The following is an 18,107-nucleotide window of genomic DNA, read 5'->3' as shown; positions in this document are numbered from 1 at the left end:
TAAAGAAAGGAAAGCCAGTTATGCTCCAATGGAAAAATATCCATATTATAATGAAAACTTTTACCTCTTTACTCCATAAAGAGTAAGCCCATCCCTTTTTCTAGATTTACTAATTTCTTCGAAATAATTATGGAATGGGGAGATTTCCGAACCTGACAACCAGGGTTTATAATGAACACACCAAACTCGTTGCAGATTTATTAGATAGTGTTGCTAGCTTGCTTATCTTTATAGAAAGGCATTCTCTGTGAAGTCCACAAGACTTGAACTAGTCAGCTAGAAGATGACTGCCAAGTTTAGGAAGCTGAGCGAATGAAAGGTTGTGGCTTTTTACAAAGAGACATTCAGCTGCTTTTTTGTGTGTGTGTGTGTTGTTTGTTTTAAAAAAAAAAAAAAACAACGAAACAATCAGTGCTTGAGTAGTAGAGTCCAGAAGCTGTCAAGGTTTTTGGGAGTATTAAAGGCCACATGTTCTACTGACTTTTTAAGTGGCACCTAGGTGTGTTTGGTGTACTTGAAATACAAGCTGTTTATCTTGATATTGGTGCTTCTTTGTTTTTGCCTTTTAGGACAGGGCTTCTAAAGCATTGCACTGGATTTCCATTGTAGATTTCTTTTAAAGGATTTTAATAAGCAACTTCTATTTCAAAGCTGGAGAAAATATGGGACTAATGAGGATGAGTGGCAAGGAAGATTTGCTTGAGATGAGTGGAGAAGCAGTAAAATTACATATGAACATGCAGGGAAACCACAACTGTTGAACACTGCATCCGTGTTCATTTCTCGAAGGATTTTTAGAGAGGGGATAGGGAGAAGTTGGGGTGATGACAGGACACACAGCAGACAGTTCTTTGAAAACAAAACAAAGTATTTGACTCTTTGTGATGTGTTTTATACTGAGATTAGGCCAAATTACATCAGCAAAAGCAAATGTTTGGCATGTGATTTGGTAATGAAATCACTTTATTTTCATTATCTTGGAGACACTTCCACAAACATACAGTTTTTTCAGCTTTATCAGTCATGAAAAGCAATGAAGCCTGGCCAAAGCAGAGTAATCAGACAGTCTAGATAAGACTTTTTAGGCATTTGGAATGTAAATTTCTTTTGTCTTGGAAGGTAACAGTAGCTTTGCATCTGTATTTTAACAGAACTGTGCTGTTTCTGTCCCTCACGTAATGGCTTTGCTAGTAATCGAGAGAAGGGAACTGTCCCACCCTGACCTGATTTCCTAGATATTTTATAAAGATTCCCACAGGGAGTGACATGCAGTTACTTTCACACAAACCACCACTATTGTCACCGCAAGTGGCTTAATTAGGTCTGAATGAAACAAAAGGCTATGACAGGGTGTGTTCCCCTGACCCTGGCTTTGTAGGGCTTTGGGGTTTGGTTCTTTGAGGCAGCTGGGCCGTGTCCATCCACCAGGCAGGCTGGTGTGGGGGGTAAGGGGGGCTCCAGGGTGGGATGCTTTACTCGGATCAGGTCTTTCTCCTGCCTTCCAAGAGACCCATGTGGATGTTACAGGGTCGGTGCCAGGTGTGGTCGTTAGGGGTTTGTTGTTAGCTACACTTTCAGCTTCGCTCTGGTAATGTTTGTGTACTGATAAGTGAGGAAATACATAACTTTTGCTACCAAGAAGTGATTAAACATTTGGCTGCTAAACCCCAGATTTCAGACAATAAGGCAATTTCCTGTCTCCTGCAGCTGAGGTCCTTCCCGAGGTTCCCATGTCTGCCCTGAGAACAGGGGGTTTTGGGATGTGGTTGCTGTCTTTCTGCTGACAAATGTAATTCTACATTATCTGCTGTTTAGGTCTTAGTGCAGATAGCTTTTAATACACTTTTCATAGAATGTAAAATACCACAGTTCTAAGGTGCTGTATAAGAACAGAAAATATATATTATCTTAAGCAAACAAGAATATTTCTATTTGCGTTTTCTCTCTAAAAAGCCATAACAGTGATGGTGTTCATGGTGAAAAAAAGAAGTTTAGCTGGTGTATGTTGAAAAGAAAAAGTAGGAATTCCTTTTTAATGCACCTGAAATTAGTTTAATTTGCTTTACTGTCTTTTCTACACTGTTTAAAGGTGGATTATTTTTGTCAGACAGTTCTTGAAATTCCCACCTTCCCTAACAAGTTTGCACTTACAAAATTTGTTTGTGTCTACAAACAGCCAGGTTTCTGCAAACCGTTTGTCATCTCTGGGATATGTGTGTCATAACCTGAGAAAAACAGGGTAAAATTGCCAAAACCTACTAGAAGATTATGAACCTTCCAACAGAGGAGTGTAATACGTGGAGAAGATTTGGAATATGCTGCAGAAAATGATCTGGTGCTTGTAAGGACCCACAAATCCAGCCACCTTCTTGGTGCAGGTGAAACTCCAGCTAAAATAGTCTGGCAGATAAACTGGAACAAGTCCAGAGCAGAGCAGCAGGAATGGTCAGAGCTTTGGAGAATGTGACCTCCAGGAGAGGCTTCAATACCTTCACCTAATCTATGTTAGGGAAGGCCCCAAGGGGAACACCACAGAGTTACTTGGAGCACAACCAGAACTGCTGTGGCATTTCACCTTCTGTCTCTTGTAGTCTTGCTGACGCTGATAGATCAAGTTCTGATCAGCTTTCCAAAGTTTGCGTTTTGCCCTGGACATTGCTACTCCTGAAGAACAGCTCGTGTTCTTCCAAGGGTGCGCTGTTTCTACTTGACAAACCAACCCAGAGATACTGCCTGACTTGTCTTGCATCACTCTCTGGATTTGTTCATCTGACTGAGATACTGTCTGAGCAGGAACCGTGTGGTTCTGCCACGCTGTGAGTTAGCCTTGCGTTGTTTCGTTCTCCTGCCCCTTTGAAAGATTTACGAGAGCAGCTCTGAAAGGACCTGTGCAACAGCAAGTGCTCCTTCCTCCCGGTGCTGTCCCAGCTGCACTCTGCCATCCTTGCAGGATTTGCAATTCAGATAAAACCACTGCTCCGGGGTGAATTGCAACTCAGATTAGAAAACAGTTGCAGGAGATGGCGCTGAGCTTCCTGCCAAGGCCTGCACACCCAGAGCAGTAATAACAAGTTAAGCACATCAGCAAGGGCTCAGTGGAAGGCAAAGGCATTTCTCTCAGGTTTCTTCTCCCCCACTTTTTCTCTTATTTGTGCTTTAGCAAGGTAGGAAATAATGGCATAGAGTAGGAAGCCGTTCCTGGCTGCTGGGGCTGCTGCAGGGTCTGCTCCCTGCTTGGCCAGCCATGGTTCTGCGTGTCCTACCTGGCTGGAGGCACCTGGGGTAGGAAGTTCACTGCCTGCCAGCCCAGATACAGCCCTGATAGTGGCAGAACAAGCACAGCCGGTGTTGTTGAGGCAGGTGCCTCCATCTGAATTTCTGCCTGCCTGGAATGTGAAAACAGACTCATTAGTACGTGTAAATAAACGCTGGTCTTCTCTGTATGTTTATCTCCCTTCTATTGTGTCGGATGTTTGTGTAAAAGAGACGATTACACCTCATGATGTGTAATTTGCTGCCAAATTTTATGTCCTCAGCTCTCTGCCCCTCTTTTTGAAGCATGCTTCTTTTTATGTTTTTTCACCATTTTGTATATAATTTTATTTTTTTCAAGTCTCTCTCCCTCAGTAATAAGGGTTATTATGTACCACCTTTGTTTTCAGCCAGGAAAGGTTTTGGAAATAAGAACTAGAGGTGCTGAAATTTAACTTTCACTGTGTGACATGCTGCCAGCAGCCTGGTTTGTGGGTTCTGTGAGTGCTGTTAACTTTCTCCGCTATCAGAAACCTTCGTAAAAAATGTTATGCTAAAGGTAAATATTTTTAATTCTGGTTGTTTGAAAAATTCAAGTCCATCTTGCTTGCTGGCACTGCTGGATGCTATGTTACTAAGAAGTCCTGGTTGGTAATTCATAGTCTTCTCAAGTTGTATGAAAAACTTAAAAAGTAAAGGTACTGTGTACCCATGGTAAATTGGTTTGTGCAAGCGACCAGTTAAACTGGAAAAAAAAACCAGATTATCACTCTTTCTGGAGCTGTATTTAGATTTCCTAGTTAAGTGTCTATGAGTGCTAGCAGTGGAAATGCACTGACTTTGATGGCTGCATGATGAGCTGGAAAAAAAAAAGACCCCAGGAGCCCAGAATTGCTGCCTTCTTGTACAGTATTGCATTTTGAGCTCACCTATAGCTGATGTACACTGTTGTACAGTCATTCTGCTTAGGAGCCCTAGGAATGATGAGATTAAATGATTAAGATCTTTAAAAATAAATATAATTTAAAAATCTGGATTCTGACTCAGACCTGATGTCTAGTTCTATATGAGCTCATTTACCCAGGACTGGCTTCTAAAAGCCACGTCTTAAATGGGTGTTGGTTAATGATTCATTGAATAGGAGAATGTATTTTAGATCATATTTTAAAATATTCTGTGAAATACCCTCAAAGTAACTTGACTCCCCACTCACTTGAAAAAGCCAGTTTCCAAGTGGAAGCTCAGCTCATTTATTAGATTGTTGTGAGGTTTGGCTAAAATTTCCAGGGCCAGGCTGGAGCAACGGGGGTGTATTTTTAAAGTGTGTTACCAACCTCTTGCTGTAGCAAAGCCACGGTTGTTGACCAACCTGCCTGCATGCTTTAGATGCCATAGAGCATGAGAAATCCTTTCCTCTGGGTACATAGACAAGTCCTTTGCTGGCTGGCCAGCCCCTGCCCCTGAAAACCATGCAGAGAATTAACCATTTTCTCTCAGTCACTACTCACAAAGTTCCCAAGACTCAGGGCTTGGCCTCTGCTGTGCTCAGAGCTGAGGCTCTTGATGCCTTTATTCCTTTATCTCTCTTCATCAGTTCTTCATTTCTGGATGAATTATTTTGTTTCATGGTTTTGTTTTGGGTTTTTTACACTAAGTTTTTAAGTATAGCCTTGGAGCACTATCTCAGCGTGACAGGCGTAAGCCTACAAAAAACAGGCCAGGTACTTACATGCTGCCAACCATGTTCATGGCTGGAATAGTCAGGCAACATTCTTTCTGCAAGGTTTATCTTGTTTTCATTTTGATTGTTTAAGCAACTGGCCAAAAAAAGAAAAGAAAGCAATCTCTTCTGGGTTTTGGGTGTGGGCTTGTTTGTTTTTTTTGTTTTTTTTTTTTCTTCCTTGTGTTTTGGTTACAATGAAAGGCAGGTAAGAAAACAGCAAACACACTTAATTCCAAAGGATGTTAGAGGGCTTATTTTGTGCTTTATTTAAGGAGATTTGGGGGTTAAAGCAGTTGCCTGGCTTCTGGTGGATATGTTTACTGAAATTAGTAGAACATTTCTTGTTAGTAAGGTCTAGGTTTTTTGGATAACTGTAACTGGTGCAGGGGAACAGAAAGTTTCTGGGAATACTTTCCTGTGTTATGATTATCAGTTGCAATTTTTTAAAGATGTATTTTTGCAAATTGTTCTAAAAGATCTGAGATCAAGTTACCCTATTTTAATACAACTAATGTCACCTGAGAGAGCTCTTCAGAAAACCTCCAAAGTCCTGACAGCTCTGCTGCATCATGGAAGGTACCCTTGACCTTCCAACACCCGGAGTGCACACAGCCCCTCTTTAATGTGTGACATAGCAGAATATAAGTTTCGGATGTCTTTCATACCGTTGTTTTAACTTCAAACTATGGAAAGGATTTTTTTTTTAATACACAGATCTAATATTAGTACCTATATCCATGTGACAGAGAGGATGGATGGACAAGTGTGTCCAAATACATCCAGGAAAAATGAAGGCACATGCTTTTTTCCATGCAGAAGCTTATCTTCCAAAAAAGATTAAAAAATCCCAGTAAAGATGAGCCAAATGAATGCAATAAATGTACTAATGTTTCACTTCTGGCATTTTGACTCAATAAAACAGGAGGGCAATAAAGATAGATCCTCTGATCCCTGGATTGTGCTGCATCCAGCTGTGAGCACAGCAGCTGCAGGGCACAGAGCAGGGGACAGAACTCTGGCTAAAGTCACCCTGTGTTAGGTGGCCTTGGATACATGTTAGAGTCTTAGAAGGAGAAAAAAAATAAAGCTGGGACTTCTTTTATGCCAGTCACTGATCTGGGAGAGGATAAAACTGCACATTTCTGAGGTGCTCAGCTGGGGGTACAAAGGGTATAATACTGGTGGGATTGAAAGTGGAAGTGGACTCGTAGTGATGCACTGAATTCGTGCCCTGACGCAGGGTTTTGTTGCAATTAGGGGTGTGTGAGCCTCCCTGTTCCCAGCTGCCTTTGAACTTCCCCAACAGTGGTATTTATATGGTGTTCACTCTCCAAAAATGCCCATTCAGCAAGATCCAGCTAGTCTTAATAATATTTTAAGGTAGATTTTCAGAACTATCTGTAGTGTATTTAAGGAGTGTCCACATAACTCTTTGGAGAGTTAGGATCTCTCATTAAAATACATCTAAGTGAATATTATTTTTGTAAAATGACACCCTAATTCTATGAGGAGCTCATAAAAGAGTACAACAGAGAAAAATGCCCTTTTAAAGATTACATAATCTTTGTAGTGCAAGTTTAGTTAGCTTCTAGGCCTTCTCCCCCCTTTCTTGGGGTGGAAGATTGAAGATTTAATTTTTATTAAAAATAAAGCTTCAGCCTGTGACATTTTTAATGTTATCTGAAGTGGCATATAAATTTTCATTTTTCAGTGTCTTCCATGATGATGTTTCAAACTTTAAATTGATTATTCGGTGGGTTCAGGGCACATTTGGCTGCGGTGTTGTATCCGGTGGCTGTCAGTGAAGTTGTGTGATAAAATCTGAGGCTGCGAATGGGAGATGAACTGTAAGTCAGTAAGTCAGGAATGTCCCACTGAGCCATCCTATTTTTGCCAGAAGCATTTTCATATCTAGTAAAGGGGATGGACTGAAAGGCATTGTGGTGGAGAAAGCTTCTGGTAGCCGTCTGCCTTAGCTGCTTATGCAGCTGTTTTTCTCTGGAGCCTTTCCAGGGGAACAGTCGCTGCTGTTCCAGAAAATGTGTTGTTTCATTACATTTTGTGCCTGTCTCATGTTGCAGCACATTAAGCCCTATCACTAATAAACACTTGTCCAAATCCATGTAGGATGTGACCCTCTGGAATCAGCCAAATTAGTCCTTGGTGCGCCCCTGTCACTTTGGGTGTTGCACAAAGGCCAGGGCCGGTGTGAAAGTTGTCTTCTCTCGTAGTCCCAGTTCTGCTAACTGTGGAGATGAAGGTGCCTGAGGCGCAGAGCAAGTGATGGAAGAGGGTTTGCCATGGGAAGGCAAAGCCTTGTCCCTCTGCATCCTACAGGCAGAGCCTCCTGTCACTGGGTGGGGGGGCCGACAGCTGCCGAGGACAGTGCAGCCTCGAGGGTCAGGGGGCTTGGAAGCATGTGGGGAAAGCCACCCCTTGGTGCTCCTTTCTGGGAGTGTGATCCATGCCTGTAGGTTGGCTTCCAGTTGGTGGTTTGGCTGAAAATTGTGTATGAGCTAAAGGCAGTTAAATAACCTGGGTGGATGGTTTTTTGCTGGTTTTTTTACCACTCTGTGTGTGCATTTTCACTGAAGAGTAGCAGTGGTGCTTCTCACCTGGCATGCCATAGGACAACAAAGGGGGTGTGTGTGTCTGTGCAGCTATTGTTGAGCTCAAGGCTAAAAATAATATCCTCTTTTTCACCTCCAAAACAACTGAAAGGCAGAAATGAGGAAGTCTTGGATTCCTGGAGTGATTGAAGCTTCTGTCTTCATCCCAAGAAAATACAGGGAGTGGATCATTATTTAACACCCTCTTATTTTCCAGGATTAATTTAATGTTTGGGTACCTTGGGCAGGAGAGGAGTGAGGGATTTAGAGTGGGATGACAACAGTGGAATAATGCACTGGGCTACAACAGGATTTGTCTGTTCTTAACTATGCAAAGAGATGCTGTTTGTTGTATCCCCCCAGCCCCATGCTGCTACCAACTGGTAGATTCCTTGAGCATGTAAATGCTGACAGCTAATTTTTTTTACTTTTTTCAAGGTCAATGAGTAGATTCTGCTGTGCAGTTATAGTGGATGAGATTTTTGTGACTAGGTTGTTGTTGAGTGTTATTTTGAGGTGTTTTTTTTGGGTTTTTTTGGGTTTTTTTTGTGTGTTTGTTGTTGTGGGGATTTGTTTGTTTGTTTGGGGGTTTTTTTTGGTTTGTTGGTTTGGGGTTTGTTGGGATTTTTTTGTGAAACACAGTGGTGGTATTTTTGCCCTTTCACTCCTTTCTTCCAAGCCCTCCCTTGTTTCTGCAAGCTTACTTTACTGTGTGAGAACCAACAGAGGCATTCTGCAAATTCTCAGCTGTTAAACTGCATATGGTTTTTCCAGAATGGGTTGCAGGTGCCTGGATTCACAGGCTGCCAGTTTAATAGTGGGGGAAAGGAGGGATTGCAAGAGGCCTCTACATTGTATCCCTCTCCCTTTCCTCGCCTCCTGTTTTAAGTCATATATTTGTACATTATATACAGGAGATCATCTCAAAATCCTGTGCCTGGCGCAGAAGCCATTGTGCTGTTGGAGAGGTAACTTGTGCTGCCATTTAGCTCAGCACTAGGAATATTTCCTGGAGATTTTCAAGGCATGGCCATTCCTAAACACACTCGTAGAGAGAAAGTAGCATCTCTTAGAGTCAGACTAACCCCTGAGTGGAATCAAGCTTATGGGACTTACCAAATGCTGTGTGTGTTTGTTAGTACAAGTGAAAATTTCTGATACATTTTAACTGTAGCAGAAAGAAATCCATGAAGTTCTGCTCTATTTCAGTCTGAAGATAAATAATGCATTGTGTACTGTGCTTGGTTATAGTGTGGGACAAGATTCATACAGAAACAATTATCTTTTAGGGCATAGTAAAATACTTTTTAACAGTATCATAGAAACATAGTATGTACTCAGCAACTTGGGTAAACAACTTTTATAAAATATGCAGGGGTTTATTAGTGTTTTATTGTGAAGTGCAACAGTGTCCATGCTTTACTTACTAAGTATGAATTTAAGCTGAAATAGTCATAAGTTAGTCACTAGGCAACTGTTATTGGCCTGGAAACTTGCATTAGTCTCATTCAATGGGAATTTTTGAACCCACATTCTTTCTGTAATTTTGCCTTAACTAGGTGCTGTTCTTGGGGAATGTGTTAAATTCAATGAAGCGTCTCATTTGACAGAAAATATTCACATACATCTGCAGGCAGAAGATCAGCCATTTGTACTAAGAGGTTTTCACCAAGAAAATTGTCTTCTCTCAATATTATTATCTGGCATTAACACGGTGTACTCGCAGTAGTAAAACAAGATGTAACATCCAACATGATACTGATTCTTCAGGCAGGTCGCAGAAGTCTGGCCATGATCTTATTCTTCCATAAGCTGCCCTGTAAAACTATACAAGACTCTTCATTTCCAGCTTGAGCAAGAAATATGCAAAAGCTCTTTGTCTGTTCTGTTCAGCAACTGTTACTTGGAATAATTTGTAGGAGATGCTTTGAAAAGTCAAGTTGCCCTTTAGCTTTGTAGGGGATGATCTGGCACTGTTAAAAGGCAGTTGATGTGTGAATGGTGATGTGGATGTCAAGAAGCTGTTGGCATTTGTTCATTCAGGATTGATTGTTTTGAGATTCCCTTATGTGATGCCAGCTGTCACGATCTGTGTTAAATTGCAAGAAATTAGTTTCAAAAGCAGGCCCTGATGAGCCAGGAGACTGGGATAACAGGAGGAAAATAAGATGCCATTCAAAGTTTGTTCTAGACCGGCTGCAGGAAGGTTTCTTCCGGGACTTTGTTGGCAAGCAGACCGCTGGGGAGCGGCAGGGGCCCTTCCCTTACTTAGTAAAGACAGGAACACAAATATAGTAAGAATTACTTTTGCAAGGGTTTTGTGCTGGTTTTGACCCCAGAAGTTTCAAAATTAGATGAAAAAGTGCCAAGAGTAAGTCCTACACCAGCAGTTAGTGTCCTCAATAAATCAAAGAACAAATAGCTCTGTGATGTAGATAAATATGTTTCTGGAGGTAACCATGGATGATGGCAAACATACAACCATTTTTCCTGGTGTCTCCAGGCAATTATGAAGTTACTTTGTCAGTGGTGACAGGAGGAGGGGAGAGGGCAGAATCCTCCTTAAAATTCTAACATACTGTGTTGCAAAGCACCAGGAGGAGGGAAGGGTTTTCTGTGTGGGTTTTGTTACTTGGCAGGATCCACTATGACTAAATCTCCAAAGACTGCAGTTTCTTTTTATTTTTAATTTTCTTTAAAGTTGCATTTATTTATATATAATACAGTTTGTAAGTGAAAAAACCAACCTTGCCTTATCAGACCATGTAGGGGCTCTATTTGTAATGTGTTTCCAACTGCCTGCTCAACATGCCTGGAAAACCCCATAGCTGTGAAGGCTCAATGGAGTCATTCACTTATCAGAGCCCAGAGTCCCCATGTTAATCACAAGGAGCATGAGCAAAAGAGTCTGACCCAGATCCACCAGTGATCCTCTTCAGCTGGGCTACGACTGCACTCTGTGGTCTTCCTTTATATTGTTACATCTGTTGTTTTGTTGGTTTTTTTCTTTAATATTCATCATGCAGTGAAGAGTGTTCTTCTGAAATTGTGAATTAAATACGTTCTTTTAAGAGGAACAAAGCCAAGTGGCTAATGCAACAACCTAACTTTAATATCTCTGGTTAACAAAACACTTGCCTAAAGCGAAGCCAAAGCACCTCACAGGAGTTCTTCTTTCAGTGGGAATTTATTCGAATTATTTATTAAATTTAAAAAAGACATTTTTGCACTTTTATAATTTGGATTGGACAAAAGTCAGCACCAGATACTTTTTGCTTAAGTTGTTAAATCTGAAAACAAATGATGGCCAAACCAAAATAAATAATGACTCTATTTTCTGAAATTGCAATGTAATGGGAACCAGACTGGAATCCAGCGAGCTGCAGATAGAGGCTGTGCTTGCTTTGAAACTGCAGTCACTGTCTGGCTCTGTGTGCGGGATGCACAGGAGCGTGTCTGGCCTCTGACATCATGGGCTTGGATTTGCAGCATGGCTGTGCTGGAGCTCTCTCATCCTCCCAGACCCACCTCAGATCTCCCTGCTCCAGCCACTGCAGAGCTGGAACTCATGGCATGGATTTTGTGAAGCCTGTGGGGGTTTGGAGGAGTGGAGGGAGTTTGTAGGAGGTAGGGAGCAACAGCATTGTCCAGCTATAAGACTGTTTCTAATCAGTTTTTAGTAATCAGTCAAGGAAATGTAAGCATGAGATATGCTTGGGGTTTAATTAGTTTGCATTCTGGAAATCCTTTGTCTGTTAGTCCGTGAAAAATTACAGCTGTCAACTAAAATTTGGGCAGGAATCCTCTGTAATCATTTTGGAAGTGGTTTTTCCGAGGATGCTTAGAAGCATAAGCTCCTAAAATGTGATTGTCCTAAGAGTGAGGATGTTTATCACTGGGTGAAATGGAATAGGGCAGGATGAGTGCCCTGCCGAAGCCAGGACAAGTCTGCTGAGTTCCCTTGGCATGTCCTGCTTTACATCAGTAAGTGAACCAGGCTGTTACATCCACCCTTGCTTGAAAGAGAGTAACTAATCCCGTAAGGCTACTGGCTTATTGTAGGTTTGTCTAACAAATCTAGTAAATGTACACCCATTTCCTCTTTAAAATAAAAAAAGCCTACACTGAGACCGCTTACTTCCTTTCCCCTCCCTTTTACACAGCTGTAGTGCTGTTTACTGCAAGCACTTGAGAAACGCTAAACGGGGTTAGATGCGCGAGCAGATACTCAGAAGCGTTTGGCTTTTTGCTGTTTCTTCTGTTACTTCTCTTCCCCAGAGTCTTTTGTGTCTGCATTAAGCACAGTTTATCCCCTTTTTTAAATAGGCTGAACACCACATGCAAAAAAAATTTTCATTTTCATTGATTTAAATAAATGACTTGTATGCGCTCTCAGTAGTGCAAGTCCAGTTGAATTTCAAGTCATACCAATAGAGTAAGTTGGAAACTCTGTGGAAGTAATACAAAACCCTGTGTCACACTCCTCCTTTTCTCTGCCAGTGTTTAATTATTGGAGGTGGCCCATGTGGCTTGCGGACTGCCATAGAACTTGCCTTCCTGGGAGCCAAAGTTGTTGTTGTGGAGAAGCGGGACACTTTCTCAAGGAACAATGTGCTGCACCTCTGGCCGTTTACCATCCACGACCTCCGGGGACTGGGAGCAAAGAAATTCTATGGAAAATTCTGTGCAGGATCTATTGATCACATCAGTAAGTATCTGAGGGCATGGGCACTGTTTGGAGAAGAGGTTACCAGGATCAGAACGTTAATGGAGACTTTCTTGGTTTGGCAGAAAGTTCATCTGCCTTAAACATGTGCAAGTGCATGTGTGCACACAGAGAGGAAAAAATGGCCTCATTTAAGCAAAGTGACAATAGAACAAGTCTTATGGAGCAGATTTTTTATTAGTCTGGCTGGGCTTGTTAAACAGTAAATTTTGATTATGAACTATGAACAATACTGATACTCATTCCAGTACATTGAAGGTAGATAAAACCCTGATCTAATGAGAAAATACACAAAGTGGGCTATTTTCCAAGGAAATGTACTGTAAAACTTTGTATTCTAAAATATGCTGGTTAGCAGATCCTTTAAATATCATTAAGAGGCTAACCTCTACAAAAGTATTCTAAGAAACTCAAATGAGTTTTGCCCACAAGATTGTGCTGCAAGAGGAAAAGGAGGCGGAAGAGAACAACATCCTGTGGTGGTTGCAAAGTTTGCTTTCATTACAATATGGGAAATAGAAATGCTACATGCTGGTGTTAACAATGAATTTCAGTTCTCCAGCAGGCTGGTGGCAGCTGTGATTGCTCACTTATCAAACACATCATTGTCACTTGCTGTCCACAGGTATTCGACAGCTTCAGCTCATCCTCTTCAAAGTTGCACTTATCCTGGGAGTCGAAATCCACGTGAACCTGGAATTCGTTAAAGTCCTGGAGCCTCCTGAAGATCAAGAAAACCAAAGTATTATTTATCATAATATAGTTCTGTTCACAGCAACTTCTTTTTGTGTCAGGTGTTATGTGAAGTCATCCAAGGCAGTTGAACTCTGTTTAAAAAGAGTAAGAGTTTTTTGCCCTTGTTCCTCAGCCAGCCCTGCTCTCTGCAGTTACAGGCATGATAAGTATCAGTGTGACAGAGCACTGATAAATCTTAAAATACAACCCAGGCTGAGAAGCTGAGGTTTTGCACTATGCCTTCTGGCATGTGTTTGAGGCTTTGTAGGGAGTCTGGTGTGGCTTCTTGGGATCTTCTTGCAAAAACAGATTTCGATTCATAATATAAATATTGAGGATGGATTAAGCACCCAGGGCCTTGTTTTGCTTTCACATTTGGTATAACTCCCACTGGCACACAGAGTCTTATCAGCATTCTTATGCAAGATTTTTAAACAATAGAAGAAGATTTCTCGTTTTCTGTACTTTTTTTAATATTAGTATTTAGGATGTAGCATCACTAAAATATTTTAAAGTTTTACTTTAATTAAAATACTATGGTATCTCTTCAAAGGGTCATATGATGACAGTAGAACAAGTATATTGGTTTAAGTAGTTGAAGTATATATAATTTTAAAATATGGACAGTACAAACACTTTCACATAATCAGCTTTGTAAAAAGACCAAATTTAGCTTTGTGACTACGCTTCCATTGAATTTCTATTTAAAAGACAAATAAAAGCATTGATGATGGAATGCTGTTTTTCTTCTTACAAGAGCCAGCTCTTCCTTGCTGTAACCACATGTATGTACTGTCCTGGTAAGGTGGCTGTGGGGTTATTTCTGTGAGAATGAAGTGCTTGAGCATCTTCTTGTGGTGTGGGTCTGAGAGGGAGTTACTGCGTGAGGTGATCCAGAGGATGAGAAATGTACCCTTTATCTTAGTGCCCTTTCCTCAGACTCTGAAATCACTTCTGCATTGTAATACTGAAGAATGAATAAATATTACTTGTGTTTTCAGAGACAGGTTGGAGGGCTGAATTTCTCCCCATGGATCACCCTTTGTCAGAGTATGAATTTGATGTTATCATTGGTGCGGATGGCCGCAGGAACACGTTAGAAGGTGGGTGAATGTGTGTTTTTAGACTTATGAGTGGTCTTTACAGTGTCTTGAAAGACCTGAAAGTCAGAGGAGAACACAAAGCAGCAGGTCAGTTTTCAATCCACTGAAGTCTGTGTGGAAGCTATTATTTTTTGTGGTACCTTTTGGTTTTGTTGTTAAGTTGTAGCTCAAAATAAAAGACATTTAATGTCATTACTACTTCTGAGCTCTGTGTGTCTGCACTGCCTACAGAGTGCATCATGGTGCCATTGAGCTAGCTTCAGGGTTAAGGAATTACATGATGATTTAACTTGAAGGAGGCTGACAAGATAGGTGTCAGGAATTGCATGGCCTTTGCTGCTGTGCTGTGAATTTGCCCTGTGTGCTTGAACTAATGACCAAAAGGTGGCTGCCAGGTATTTAATGAAGACAACATAGGCATTGCTTCTTTGTAAATGAGAATGAGCTTCAGAAGTAGTTCCTTTAAAAACAACAGCAAAAGATAACAAATAGCTCTAAGGTGTATGGGAGGAGAGGGGGTAAATGTTTCCTGAGCTTGAGTCACTGCTGAGAATTCAGACCATCTGGGCTGTGGTTCTTAGAGAGACCCTGGCTAAGCTGCTCCTGCATCACACCAACAAACCTGTTACTTAATGATGTATTTCCCTTTTAACTCTAATTATATCCATATTAGTTTCCGTTCACTAAGTACACTTCGTCCTTTTTTTTATTAGCTTCGTAGTTTGTCTGCTGATTCTTTTATCTGCCAACCACAATGCACTTAGTTAATTCCTTACAATGCTGTACTGGAAATTTCCCTACATTGTTGTCCAGCTGTCCCCCATAAAAGACTGTTTAAATAGTCAGGTACCAGCAAAACCTAATTATTCTTACTTCACCTGCAGACTCCATCGAGAGGTTAATGTTTACCATCATACCAGGTTCTAGGGGAGTATTTGGTGCACTGAAGATATGTACAGAAGCTGGTGTTGTCATATCAAATCTCTGCCAGTGAAATAAGGAGAGCATATCAAGAAGCACAGAGACAAAAATTCATAACCAATTTATTTCTTATTATAAAATACACATATTCTCTGAAGTCATCTGCAATGGGCTAAAAATACTCTAAGGATCCTCTGTCCTACTTCATAATTTAATTACGGATGAGGGGAACATACAGATGGAAAAACTTCAATGTGTGATTGCAAGATTGTGGCTTAGTGGGCTTTTTTCTGTGAAAAGTGGAAGCAAGGATAGAGCAAAGAGCTTCTCAGTCAGTCTCACCTTGGAAATATAACAGTTAAGCCACCGAATATTTTTCAACCCTGAATATCTTTGAAAAATCTGATTAGCTGGTAGTGTGTGCACCTAAGCACTCCTGCAGAGGTTTCTATTTTTCACATCATTCTCTGCTGCTTTTGACTGCTGATCTCTTGTGTCTTTTTTCATGAGCTGTTTACTGCCTATATAACAAATATCTAAGTTGCCATTTAGCCTGTTAAAAATGTCTCTCTCCACTGCATTTGACCTGTTCTATTCCCAGACATGTCCCAAAAAATTTCCATGTTTTTCTTTAGTCATAATTTTTCCTTAACTTCTTCCCTTAGTTCCCCACCCAACCATTTTTTTTTTTATGAGACTTTATCTTGAATGCAGCACAGCTCCAGTTTTGCAGCTGAAAATGGGCAGAAAAGACTCTTTACATTAGAGGGAATTTTGAAGTAATGGTAGAATCTACTGATGATGTGCTGTTTGGTGAAGTGAAGGAAAGATACTGAGCTGCCTTGAGCTGACCCTCCCTGGAAGTCCAGTCTGAAGTTTCCAGTAGTTTTCATTCTTTTCTTTGCTCACCAGGCTTCAGGAGGAAGGAATTTCGTGGAAAGCTGGCTATAGCGATCACTGCCAATTTTATAAACAGAAATACAACTGCAGAAGCCAAGGTAGAAGAAATTAGTGGGGTTGCTTTCATCTTCAATCAGAAGTTCTTCCAGGACCTCAAAGAGGAAACGGGTGGGTGCATCCTCATTTTTTCCCACTACCAAATACAAGAGGCAGCAGAGGAGCTTTTTATGTGCCAGGCCACCCGCTTGTTGCTGGTAACATCAGTTTTGAATAATCTGTAAAGAAAATTTCCAAGTGATAAAATGTTGTTGATGTCAGAAGCTTGCAGATAGAGGTATCCATTTATGGTACAGTGGGATATTTTTTTAGCTTGGGTGTTGCCACATCACGGCTTGTTTTCATGTTTAAATTTTTCTCAACTGCAAAAATGTCTGCTATGTTGAACAAATTTGGAAGAGCGTTTTAAGGGCCCAGAGATTTTCCCTTAAGATGTGATTTGTTTTGTTTCTATCCGTTCACATGCTGAACAGCTTAAACCCTTTGAAAAAGTCTGTGCCCTTCTGGGAGGAGTTTATTCTTGCTTTTTGATGTGTGGAGCTGATAAACTGAGAAGAACTAGAATCTGCCACAAATACTAAAAATATAAGCTGTGAAGTACATCTTAATGGAGAGGCGTTTCAGAACAGTTGCGTTCACTGTCAGTACAATCAATTCTATTCTTGATTTACAGCTGATTCTTTTTAAATTACTGTTACAATTGAAACCAAACCCCCTGGTTAGACCCAATGCCAGAGCCCTAGCAACCTGAAAAACACTTTGTTGCCTTGGCACCCAGTTCTACCTCAGAAACTGTTAATGCTGAGTTAACTGGGTCCCTGGAAGAATGCTGAATAACTTTAAACTGTGCTGAGAAAAGTTCTTGTTGGGTGAGACCAATCTCCTCTCTTGTTTTGTTCCATAGCATTTTGCCCACTAATCCTTCCTCCTAGCTGGGAAAGTGAGTGCATCCCAAGAAGGAAAGGCACCTGTCGGGATCAATCACATGTTGTTAGTAAATGACCCAGACATGGCACTGCACTTGGTAACAAATGTATATCTCTTTTCAGGGATTGACCTGGAGAATATTGTTTACTATAAAGACAGCACTCACTATTTTGTGATGACAGCAAAAAAGCAGAGTCTTCTGGACAAAGGAGTGATTATTAACGTATGTAAAAATGCTGGTTAAACCTTATTTTATTTACTTGGTGCAGAATGAGTGTGAACATCTGCATAAATGTTGTTGCATGGTAAAGAGGGTGTCTACAGACTTAATCACTTCATTCAAGTTCAGGTCACTTGGACCTTACTTTGATATTTTTAGAATTAGCTTTCAGTCAGCTCAAAGTTTCTATAGAGAACTGAAAACAATACTTCCTAAATTTATCAGTTCTGAAACTGGCTGAAGTGGGATCTTGACTCACCTTGGAAATATGTGGTGGGATCATGACACCAGTAAGTAAAAACCTCAATTATTTAAGGGTGAACTTAGCACAGCTATGTCCAGTTTTATCAGGAAAAAAATAAGGATGCATAAAAACCTACCCTAGGCTAAATTGCAAATTCTCTAAAGTGGGTGAAAAATGATAGAAGAAGGCTATAAACTTGATGGCCTGAACTTTCAGGGGTACTTGGGATTTTGAGGTATTTTTCTCTTTTTCTTCTTTTTTCTTCTTCTGTAAAATGTAGGGGTTTCTTTTCTTTTGTTTCTAGAAAGTGTTATGGCACCGCTTAAACTTCCCTTCCTGGAAACCCTAGAGAGGTCAATTTTTCTTGCAAAGTAAGACAGTGCCAAAACAGCCAAGTGTAATTTCCTGAAGGAAGTACTTGTGGGGAACTTTCAGAAGGCCTCTTGGCTTTCTGATGGGACCACTTAGCTCAGTGCTGTGATTCCCTGCCCTTTTGGAGGCCAGGGGCTCCCAGGGCAGAGCTGCTGTCCATGACCAGCCAGGGCAAGGGCGGAATCCCTTGGGGGGGAGTGGGTGGTGGGCCCTGGGGTTGTGGGGCTGGTGTTTGTAGGTGGAGGCAGTCCTAGGGGATGTGTGGGGTTTGGAGCAGAGGAGCAGCAGCTGTGGCTCATCAGAGCTGTTTTCCTGACC

General features: G+C 41.1%; 1 protein-coding gene across 4 annotated transcripts in view; it reads left to right on the top strand.

Annotated features, from left to right (window-relative positions):
• MICAL2 (microtubule associated monooxygenase, calponin and LIM domain containing 2) overlaps positions 1 to 18,107 on the top strand; it is a 116,370-nt gene that overhangs the window by 28,614 nt on the left and 69,649 nt on the right. For all 4 annotated transcript variants that reach the window (XR_014226497.1, XM_082283566.1, XM_082283568.1 and 1 more), the window contains exons 3-7: positions 12,085 to 12,292; positions 12,936 to 13,052; positions 14,047 to 14,148; positions 15,982 to 16,137; positions 17,076 to 17,176. Coding sequence is in view for 3 of the 4 variants with exons in the window: in XM_082283566.1 (XP_082139692.1) it covers positions 12,085 to 12,292; positions 12,936 to 13,052; positions 14,047 to 14,148; positions 15,982 to 16,137; positions 17,076 to 17,176 (684 nt within the window). In the remaining variant the exon portion in view is untranslated. The remainder of the gene's footprint in view (positions 1 to 12,084; positions 12,293 to 12,935; positions 13,053 to 14,046; positions 14,149 to 15,981; positions 16,138 to 17,075; positions 17,177 to 18,107) is intronic.

Source organism: Coloeus monedula, assembly GCF_965178545.1.
Source record: "Coloeus monedula genome assembly, chromosome: 6".
NCBI classification, from domain to species: domain Eukaryota; kingdom Metazoa; phylum Chordata; class Aves; order Passeriformes; family Corvidae; genus Coloeus; species Coloeus monedula.
The sequence above is the reverse complement of the archived record's forward strand: the minus strand, read 5'-3'. Positions and strand labels throughout refer to the sequence as shown.